Source organism: Corvus brachyrhynchos, unplaced genomic scaffold (genome assembly GCF_000691975.1).
Source record: "Corvus brachyrhynchos isolate BGI_N302 unplaced genomic scaffold, ASM69197v1 scaffold133, whole genome shotgun sequence".
In the NCBI taxonomy this organism is placed as follows: Eukaryota; Metazoa; Chordata; class Aves; order Passeriformes; family Corvidae; genus Corvus; species Corvus brachyrhynchos.
Window position 1 is genome coordinate 51,649 of NW_008237249.1, and position 10,727 is coordinate 62,375.

Sequence of the window (10,727 nt, forward strand, 5' to 3'; positions counted from 1 at the left end):
GCTGCTGCGGTCACGGCTGGGCCCGGCACTCACTAATTAACATCTGTCTCCGGGCGGGGCCATGAAGCCCCTGCTGAAACAGGAGGGGAAAGCCGAGGGGATGATGCGCTCCGGGTTCGGCGCCGCTCAGCCCCAATCCCAGCCCGTGGCGCCAGTGAACGCACCCCGATCTCCGAACCTTCTCTCAGGGAAATTCCACCTTCACCCCTTCTCTTCCCCTCCCGGTGTCTCCGTGGGCCCGGAACAAACACGATGAGAGGTTTCTCTGTTGCAGGTTCTTTGGAAATCCTACACTGACTTTGAGAGGGAGCAAGAGGAGGAGAAGACAACCAGGAAACTTTAGTGCCAACCAACATCAAAGCCCTCACATCGGAGAAGAACGAACAGCTCGTTTTTACGCGGCCAAATTCCTTCAATTTTCAGCATCGTCTGTTTGCCGGCACTGTGAGAACTGCTGGGCACAGCACCACGAGTGAAATGCTCTCGTGTTCAGAAGGCACAACTGCAGAGAACAGACAGCAAAGCCGTCTCGAGGCAATTTGGGCACACAAAACCCCCCTTTTTGCACCCTGAGCTTTCTGTTGTCACACCTGAAATTCCGAGTTTCTCCGTACTCTGCCCCAGTGCTTCCCTCTCCTGTCAGCTCCGCTGTTGTATGAAAAGGGATGAATTTTCTTTAGCCCTGGATGTCAGCCTTAATGATACAAAAAGTGGTTCCGCAGGCAAGAAGCCTGCCAGCTGCTTCCATGACTGCTCAGGCCAAGGATGCCAGCTTGGTGAGAGAGCTGCCACGTCCCTCCTTTGCTCACAGCTTGTAGTGGGACAAGCAGCACAAAACCCAGCAGATCAGAGCCACCCATACATGCAACTTTCCTGTGTGAACCATTCAAAACAAAAAGCATCCCCCAAAACCCACAGCACACAACATCCCAAATTAACACCCAGTATCACAGCGTATGGTTCTGTGCAACACTCACCCTTTACAAAGTGAGACACAGACCCGTGCCAGGGGTCTCAGGTACACAGCAAACCGACACCATGGGCCCATCCCCGTGAGTACAACGTCCCTTTGCAGGCACCTGCCTCGTGTCACACCGCTCCCAGTGGGCCGGGGAGAACCCCCCCGGCCCTCTCAGCCCCGCCTGCCCTGGCTGGGGTGCAGAGGGTCCCCCACGCCCTCATCTGCCTGGGACAAACCCACGGAACCCGTGCGTTCAACACCGGCCGGTCTCGGCACACGCAGGACTCGCTTTTCCCTCTCGCCACCGAGGGACGCAGTGCCATGAAATGCTGCAGCACCTTCTGCAGGCCAAGAAACACCTGGATGCTGGATACAAACTGTACAGAACAGTGCTCTCCTTCACATTCCTGGCATCTTTAATCCTCTGCTGACACAAATAGTCCATGGGATAGGTGCTGCCAAACCCCTCTGCAAACCTACACTGCTGCTTATGTGGAACTTCCTTACCGACCTCCTTCACCACCTCCTGCCAGGAGCCTGAAGCAGCAGACTGATGGATTTCAATCCTAAATCAGGTTCTCTACATCCTTTCTCGGCCCCTTCTCTACAACTTTTTCCTTCAATTTGCTCTTCCAGCCTCCTGGTTCTGTCTAAAACAATGCACATAAGCAATAATACAGATAACAATACATCAAGTTCAGATAAAGGCACTGAAATCAGTAGTTCTGATATTAACAACCTTCTGACAGATAACAGAAGTTTCCTAAGAACTCTCCTGGAAGAGGGAAAGAAGAGAAACCACACAGACTTTTAAGGCAATACTCTAAAACCAGCAAGAGATTTATTCTTGTATATTAAATGTTAAAAATCACATGCATAATTATAGAATACTTTATAGTTAAAAAAATATTTCCAAAACCAACCCTGACAGTTTACCTGCAACTGCTATAAAATATCTATTTTATATATATATATAAACATGATGATTTTCTGTAATCAAAAAAAATTAGAAAAGGATGCAATCATCCAGGTAATGCTGAGTGAACTGATGCCCTGCATCGGACAGCCTTGTCAAACTCCTGCTGGCAGAACTGAGCTCACCCCGGCCAGTTCACAGAAATGCTCGTCTTGCACACAGATTCAAATCAGAGTGACGTCTGTGGAAACGCCGAGTGTAAGGAAATCGGTTTTGGCACACTACAGCAAAGACCTCTGAGGGGCCACATGCTGCAAAGGAGCCCGTGGTACAAGAAATGCAGCCTCGTGGGCTGTCTCCTCAGACATGCTGGTGGAATATTCTGCATAGCAGGTCACGTGCACAGTGTGCCTGAGCTTTGTAAGCATTGCCAGAAATGTCAGCGCGTGTTTTACCAGGCACTTATGGTTTAAGACATGTTTTAGCTCCTAAGGAAGGTAGCCAAGGAAGATGTTTGTAACAATTAACAAGGAACAGACATTAAAATGACAAGTTGCTGGTTTTAAGAAGCTGAGTCGTTGCTGTTCTGGAAGATGGCCCCGTATGGGTCACTGTTAATGCGCTTGTAGACAAAGTGAAAGACCTGGGGCTGCGGACGGCTGTGCAACTCCGCCTTGATCTTCTGAGGGTACGTATCCTCTGTCAGTTGTTGCCAGGTGTCATCAACAAAAAGAAACAGGCTGTATTCTTCTGGATTTGCCACTTTAAACTTCTCAGCACAAAGCTGACATACGTCTTCGGTAGTGATATACGGCCTTACTAGCAAAGTCTTTCCCGTACAGCCACTGGTAACTTCCTGGAATGCAACACGAAGGTAGTTCTGTGGAGCAAGAAAGCAGACATCAGGAACTCAAAAAACCCTCATCCTCTGAAAAGTCAGCAACAAAAAGCAAGCCTCTCCCTGCTCCAGCTGTGAAGCACACCCTGGTGATTCCTGTACATTACAGCCAGCCTGTGAGCTGCAGCCTGGTGTCTAAGCCTGGCCTAACCCAGCTTCACAGGACAGCATTTCACTTTTTTTAGAGGGTTGCAGAAAGAAAATTTACTGTGCATCATTGGAGTAAATCCGTGTGATCTTGAGGCAAAAGCTGGATCTTTTCTCCTGTAGAAACTGACACACACCCCCAACTCTGTTAACACGGATACATTCTAACTATGCCCCACAGGGAAATGCAGTTTCGCCTGCTTTCCATTCGTTTGTTTGCTTGTTTTAAAAGAAAAAATAGCTGGGATTAAAATACTAAACTGCAGTAAGATTCAAGGAGGTGGAAAAAATTACAGTGAAAAAGAGCTGTTTATTGACTGAGCTGGTACCTACGTACGGTTCATCTGCTGAATAAACTAAGCATGTTAAATCCCAATGGTAGAAGTTCACATTTCACAGAAACAAGCTGTTAGAAGCTATGACTGAGAAGAACGTTCCACTGACTGAAGTTCCAAAGAGTTCTCTTGTCTAATAAAGTATTTCTTGATACCAGGCAGACTGAAACACTGAAGCTCTGCAACAGGATTTTAAAAATCTGGACTGAACCCGACTGATTAGTACTAATCCATTTTTGTTACCTGGTTTGAAGAACTTGTAGGAAAAAAACATTCCTAGAAAAGGCAGAACACACTAGTTTTAATTTTTAAGACCTGTTTTGAAATGCACATGCTTTTTGATGGATGGGATTGCTGGAAGGAAAGGCTGAAGTTTTTTACAAATGCCTGTAACTCATAGTCTAAGTATCAAAACTATTTCCACAGTATCAGAAAGCTGTATTTAATCATCATCAAAATACAGGGGTTTTTGCTTTTCCTTCCATGTGGGGAAGGTGGAAAGAGCCTCCAGGGCCCAAAAGCTGGCAAGGCTGTGAGACTGCAGCACAGAAATGCCATGACCACACCCTGCTTCCCTGGGACAAAGACGACTGGAGCTACAGGTGTGTTCCATGCTGGCTCTAGGGAAGGTGCTCCATTTCAGGACTGCAAGACTCAGAGAGAGAAGAGAGAGAACTGGCATTCTGAGCAGACAGCAAAATGCTTGCATTTGTGCCAAGCACATCCTGGGAGTGGTGGGATCAACTGATTCGAGGTTTTTTTGAAAGAGGCAACAGCAGGAGAAGCACGGGACACACTCAGTGACAGCTCTTCTTCCCTGCCCCCCTGCACCTTCCTGCATCCAACCGAACATTGAGCCTGGACCAAGTTCATTTGCAGAGAAAGAGAAGATGGAACTTCATAAAAGATCCTGCAGAAGGAATCTGCCAGCAGTGTGCCCAGGTGGCCAAGAAGGCCAATGGCACCTGGCCTGTATCAGGAATGGTGTGGCCAGCAGGACCAGGGAAGTCATTCTTCCCCTGTACTCGGCACTGGTGAGGCCGCACCTCGAGTGCTGTGTCCAGTTCTGGGCCTCTCAATTTAGGAAGGATGTTGAGATGCTCAGATGTGTCCAGAGGAGGCCAACAAGGCTGGTGAAGGGCCTGGAACACAAGCCCTCTGAAGAATGGCTGAGCGACCCGGGGTTGTTCAGCCTGGAAAAATTGAGGCTCAGGGGAGACCTTATCACTCTACAAATCCCTGAAAGGAGGTTGTAGCCGGGGAGTTGGGGGGTGGGGGTCGGTCTCTTCTCTCGGGCAACCACTGACAGAATGAGAGGACACCGTCTTAAGCTGTGCCAGGGGAAGTTTAGGTTAGACATCAGGAAAAAATTCTTCACTGAGAGAGGGACTGGGCACTGGAATCGTCTGCCCAGGGAGGGGGCGGAGTCACTGTTCCTGGATGTGTTTAAAAAAAGCCTGGACGTGGCACTCGGTGCCATGGTCTGGTTGATAAGGAGGTGTTAGGTAAAAGGTTGGACTTGATGATCTCAAAGGTCTTTTCCAACCTAGTTCATTCTGTGATTCTGTGACTCTTCTGTCATTTTGTCACCCAGCAGAAATACAAGGTGCTGGATGCTCCTATGCAAAGTGCAGGGTTTTGCCAGAAAGAACAAAGACTCCAGCTGCTTGAATATGACACCTAACTACAGGTCAGCAGAACAGAACATGGATCCCAGGGAGATGGACGGGCTTTGGGCACTGGCCAGGCACTGGAATTGCTCGTAATCGCTTCTCCTCTTCCTAACTGTAGAGGACTGAACACCAAGGAGTAAATCCTTTCTTCTCAATTCCAACATCCTCCTTCTTTCAGCCCACAAATGGCTGCATCTGAACAGTCAGTCCAAAGCAGATGAACGAGACACAGGCCTGGTTTTAGAAGATGAAGTAATAACGACTGTTGTTATTCTCCAGTTGAAGGCACTGCCCTGCTCTGGAAGAGCAGAACAAAATGCAGGGGACAAAACAAAACACAAACAAACATGAAGACATCCATATTACAGAACTCTGCTGCCTGCTTAAACTTCAAAACTGTTGGGGAACATTTCTCCCATCTCTCCTCCCTGCCACCTGCTTTATGTCACCACTGGCTACTGGGGAGTTGTGCTGATTTATGCCCCTGGAAATCTGGATTTGATCTTTTGAACAGTAAGTGCACAAAAAAGCTGAATCTAAGATACAATTCAGTTTTTCCTCACTCTACAGGATTGAAAAGGGAAAGGAAAGAAAGCTCTATTATTTAGTGTTTTCTTCAGACTGGCATAATGAAACTGTTTGATAAAAAGTGCAAAGACTTCAAAACAGAGGCAAATTTGCCAGCCCTAATCTCAGCACTGATTCACTCCACCTGTGGCCCCAAGGGAGTTTGCTACAAATCATACCTCTCAAATGGCAATTTCCAACAACACAATCACCCCATTTTCTATTTCAGCCCTGAGCTCTACCTGAAAATCATCAACTGAAGGTATTGTCCTGTTCGTTGTCCTCCTCTTGTGCCACTGCCGGAGAGTATCTCGGGCCTCTGAGCTGAGCAGTTGGGCGGCTTGTTCTTCCTGGAAGTTCTTGATCAGTGAAAGTGCTCCATAAGCACTTGTCAAGTAATAGCCTCCTGTGAAGGACAGCAAGGGAAGAACGTCTCAGAGTGGTCTCAGTCACAGGTACAGACCATTTTCTTTGAGATGTATAAATACACCCAGAGAGGCACCCAGACACCCACACGGATATACAGAAAGTCCCTTTATTCTATGGCCAAAATATTTACACACAAAATGAAAACAGCTCATGAAAACAGCCTGCAAAACGCTGGAGGGTGTATTCTCAGCCACTGAGACGCATTCAGTGGTTGCATGTGCTCCATATGATACAGCAGTGCCCATGGCTGGGTCCACTCATGCTGAGGAAAGCCGATTCCTTAAATGACTCCTGTCCCTCCTTTACTCCCACGTGTTTATTCCTCTACTCTTGGAACACCAGCTTTATTCTAAACAATTATCTAACAGTGTTTTGTTTTCTTCCCAAGCTTCAGAGGTGGATGAAATAAACATGGCTGCTTAAACAAAGTAAAACACAATCTACCAGTGTTCATCAGCATCAAAGCAACTGCTGTTAGTGGCAATAAAGCAACAACTGAGCGTGAGATTTGTACTCTGGAATCACACAAACAAGTAAAAAAATTGATTACCTTCTCCATGCAGCAAGGATGGATCCAGCAACTCCATCATGTATTCGATTTCAGTATCCAGCTCCAGCATATCACACTGGGCTAGCACATATGTCAACACAGGCAGGAAGTCATCAGCTCCATACAGCCTCCCTGGGTTGAAGGGAATGCAGGCAGTGAGAGACAAACCACACTTTTTCACCAGTTCCCGTGTTTGAAAGGAAAGCACTCTTTTGTGCCTTCTCTAGGCAGCATGTCTGTATTATTCCAGAACCCCCTGGAGTCACCAATGTGCAGAAAAGAGAACATCGCCTGACACTCACTGCATGGGAGATCGACTCAATCCTGTTCTTCGAACGAGCACAAATCTTACGATGCACGCCTTGAGGCATGCGAGGGAAATTTAGAGACTGGGCTTGCCTTGGCACCAGCTCAAACGGTGAACAGGCTGCCACACCAGTCTGGCCTGACCTTTGCCTGTACTGCTCTCATTGCCTAAGAGGTGATGAATAGGAATTTTATTTATACATCTAGGGATTACATCCGCTTTCTGGAAGTGTCCAGACACAAACACCGGTCTCTGAGTATGAATCCCACAGCCGAGAAGCCTGAATATAAAAGCCTATTCGACAGTGACCCACAAAGACCGTGCTGTACCCGGGCCCGTGCGTGGTCCTGGCACTTTTCCTGCATTTTGATTTTCTGTTCAGAAGTCACTATGTGGCCAAATCTCTGGGTCTGGCTAAACGGTGCTTAGTGCAGAACTGATGTGACGGTCACTCGGAATCGCCCAGAGCAGGAGCCAACTTGCAACTCTGGTGAAACTCAAGTGACACCAGATGAGGCACACACCCCAGCTAACACACTTACCTGGCTGGGAGTATGTGGCAAAGCAGATACTCAAACAGCTGCTGGCTCAATGACATGTTAAACAAACTTTACATGACAAAACAAGACAGCCCAATGAGCATTTGCAGCATCTTAGCCCAAGTCTCCCAGTGCAGCACTTAACCAGCAGCAGCCTCTCAGTATTTTCCTTCTGCGTGTTGGAAACACCTTACTCAATGCAATAACACAGTATTGTGAGAGGAGTTTACAGAACTTCAGGCCAAGATTCCTATATCCATTTTTAAAATGCAGAATTTTGAAATGCAATAGTAAGCTGGGCAGGAGCTCAGTCCTAAATCTTGTAAAAGTACCTGGGGGGCTTTAAAAGCCACGAGCTTTCACCATTCATCTCAGATCTCCAAAGAAAGTAGGTGTCTTGATCTGCACCAGACCCAGCTGCACATGCAATGCTTCCTTAGAAAGGCAACTGCCAAGCACCTGCAGCAGCTTATACGCTCTTAGGGGGAAAAAAATCTCCCACTGCCACAGCTCTGCTACACCCTAGCTTGTTGAATTCCACAGCAGTGCAAGAGAGAATGTCAGAGTTTCACCTATAAATTCACACCATCCAGAACAGCATTTTGGACCACTGACTGCTCAGCAGGTCTTGACTGGTCTGTAGTGCCATTTCAGTATTCAGGTTTCAAAGGCACTTTTGGATTCTTGCTACAGTGCAGAAACAGATGTCATTTCTGTTCCAAAAGCATGACAAAAAGTGTCCAAACGAGAATCTTCAGTGGCACAGCAAGCCAAAAATATTGGATTAGAGGCTGCTTTCCTCCACCCATTAAGAAGGAACTCTTGTAGTTGTCATATTGCATACACGCTATTGAATTACTATAGCTAAATATAGGGTGTTGCCTCTATTACAATTTGCAGAAAAATACTAATTTAGAATCAGTGTTAAATTCAAGGCTCACAGGACAGCCTTTCTGCCAGGCAATTTCAAAAGCCTACAGAGTTAAGGAAAGCTGCTCTTCTTCAGCTGCTTCACATCTGTAGGATGCTCTGCCTGGAAAACAATGCCCCGTTTTTCAACGCTATCAGTGGTGAACTAAGAAGTGGCGTCACACTGCTTTTGGTGTGGAATTATGCTAAACCCAGTCTGATTCATCAACCCCGAAGTTAAACATCCTGACTGATCCTAAGCTGAGGCAGAGATGTGGCAGATAGGGTAAAGTATCCTTATCTGAAAGCGTTAGGCTGACACAGCTGGCATGGAGACATCTGACTGACAATCAATCACTTCATACTCCGCAAGTCCAGTCCCACTTTCGAACGGCAGGATCTTCTAACATATCCTTTCCTGGAGTGTGTGTGAAGACTCCTCCCTTGGGTGGGAACACCCCTCACGGCCACTCCCTGCTGAGCAGGCTGAGCAAAAGAGATTTGGCCCCCCCCCCGGTCGCTGGTCTCCGGAAGTAACAGCAGTCTCTACTCAGCAATTGCTTTGGGGTTTTTTGCTAGCTTTAATATAATTGCTTTATTATAATTGCTTTGATACAGTGCGTTATACTACACTAGACTATACTAGTAGTTTTTACTTCTATGCTGTGTAGTAAATTATTCAGATTAAGATCTTTTTTGTCTGATCATTTAGCATAATAAATAATTTATTTTTAATTTAACTACATCTGGTTTGCCATCCTTAATCCTGTAGGACAAAGGTGTACAAAGGTTCAATCATACCTCTATAATTCTTTGGCTTTAAACCATTGACAAAGTCTGGGCTAAGACTGACTCCAGCTGCACCCAGCCACCTCTCTGAGAAGGAGTTTAGAGAGCAAGAGGGTCCTTCCTGCATCTCATGACTCCATGGGAGGGCTTCTCTAATTCACTTTGTCTGAAGCTCCCACTCCACCCATGACAACGAGTTTTTAAGATGTGTGGCCAGATAGATCAGAGACAGTGGGAAAGGAGGAGAGAGGAAGAATTCCTCTCAAAAGGACAAGGAGAGGCTACGAGAGCTTCAGCTGCAGAATGAGATGGTCTGATTGCTCTAAAAGACAACACCAGGTATGAAATACCAGTGAGCCTGAACTGCAGGAAGCACCGTACCTGAGTTATTCTCCATAACAGTGTAAATCAATTTGCAAACTCTCAGCAGCAGCATGACTTTCTTTTCAGGTGAATACATCTTCTGCATAGTCATGAACTTGACTTTAATCTTTTCAACGTCCACAAAGTCTGGTGTGGGAACAAACACGCCCAGTTCCTGAGGATTCCTCTGCCGCACCAGCTGCAGGTTTTCCTTCAGTTGTTTCCAGGAACCATCCGTGGTATGAAACTCTTTCAACATCGCTTCAATGTGACCCTTCAACGGCTTCAGAATGCACTTATGCATGGCCTTCTCCAGCACAACATCTGCAACAGGAAAACACAAATCCAGCTGACTTCCCCCTCTAAAGCAGAGCCAGCATTAATATAACCATTCCCTAAAGAGAGCCTGCAGAGCAAAACCTACTTTCTACGGCCCATTTATTACACAAGCTGAGTTTCCAGATGTTTGTGTTAACAGAAAAACAAGAGGCAGAGTAGAATCTGTATTCCATTGTCATTTATGGCAATGTGGTAAATAAATAAAACCACACCCACACAGACAGACTAGGGATAGTTTAAAAAAAAAAAAAAAAAGCCACGGGTCTATTTAAGTTTTTCTTTTGTTGGTCGGAAGTCTGCAAGTTTTATTTTACTTTGAGTTTAGACTTTAACTCCCAAACTTAACGTAAAACACAGTGAAAATCATAATTTTTGCCTGCTTTGGCATTAAACCCTATCCTTCTTGTATAGTTTCCATTGGAAACTATAACTCAACGAAGACTTCCTGAAACTTGGCTCAACTTTGTCAGGATCTTTATGAAACTGGACAGATTACAGGCTTTAAACTATAAATGAAAACCAAGCTGTGTTTTTCCAGCATCAGATTTCATCACACAAGCTTATATACAGCTTTGTCATCAAGTTTGAAGTTCTTTGGCAATAGTGTGCACATGGCACAGTAACCGCTAACTTCAGGGCTTATTTTTAATTCTTGTTCTACTCCAGTTTTTCTTTAACCATCATTCTCCATTTTCAAAGTATGGACTGTGTCAACAGAGAAAGCTCTTTGCTAAACATTTTCTCAGCAAACCTTTACTTCAAAAGTTGATTTCCTTTCCCAGCATCCTTATGGCAACACAGCTTACATTAGTTATTAGATTACATCGATTATTTGTACCATGGTGGGGAGCATGGTGGGGAATGTTCCTCTGCCATCCCCGCAGGAGAGCGGGGCAGGACCAGAGCCTAGAGCAGGCAGAGGAGCACAAGGACTGGGAGCACACAGAGGAGAGGCTGTGCCACTGCCAGAGCACACGTTCACACAAATTAGCAGTGCACATTCCT

The 10,727-nt window shown here is 46.1% G+C and overlaps 1 protein-coding gene across 5 annotated transcripts in view; it reads right to left on the reverse strand.

The window, feature by feature from the left end:
• Positions 1-1,769: 1,769 nt before the first annotated feature.
• The window catches only part of RIN2 (Ras and Rab interactor 2), a 63,773-nt gene continuing 54,815 nt past the window's right edge, over positions 1,770-10,727 (reverse strand). For all 5 annotated transcript variants that reach the window (XM_017730428.1, XM_017730430.1, XM_008630750.2 and 2 more), the window contains 4 exons: positions 9,402-9,707; positions 6,477-6,608; positions 5,740-5,903; positions 1,770-2,757 (listed from right to left, as the gene is read on the reverse strand). In XM_017730428.1, coding sequence (XP_017585917.1) covers positions 2,440-2,757; positions 5,740-5,903; positions 6,477-6,608; positions 9,402-9,707 — 920 coding nt within the window. In that variant the 3' untranslated portion in view covers positions 1,770-2,439. The remainder of the gene's footprint in view (positions 2,758-5,739; positions 5,904-6,476; positions 6,609-9,401; positions 9,708-10,727) is intronic.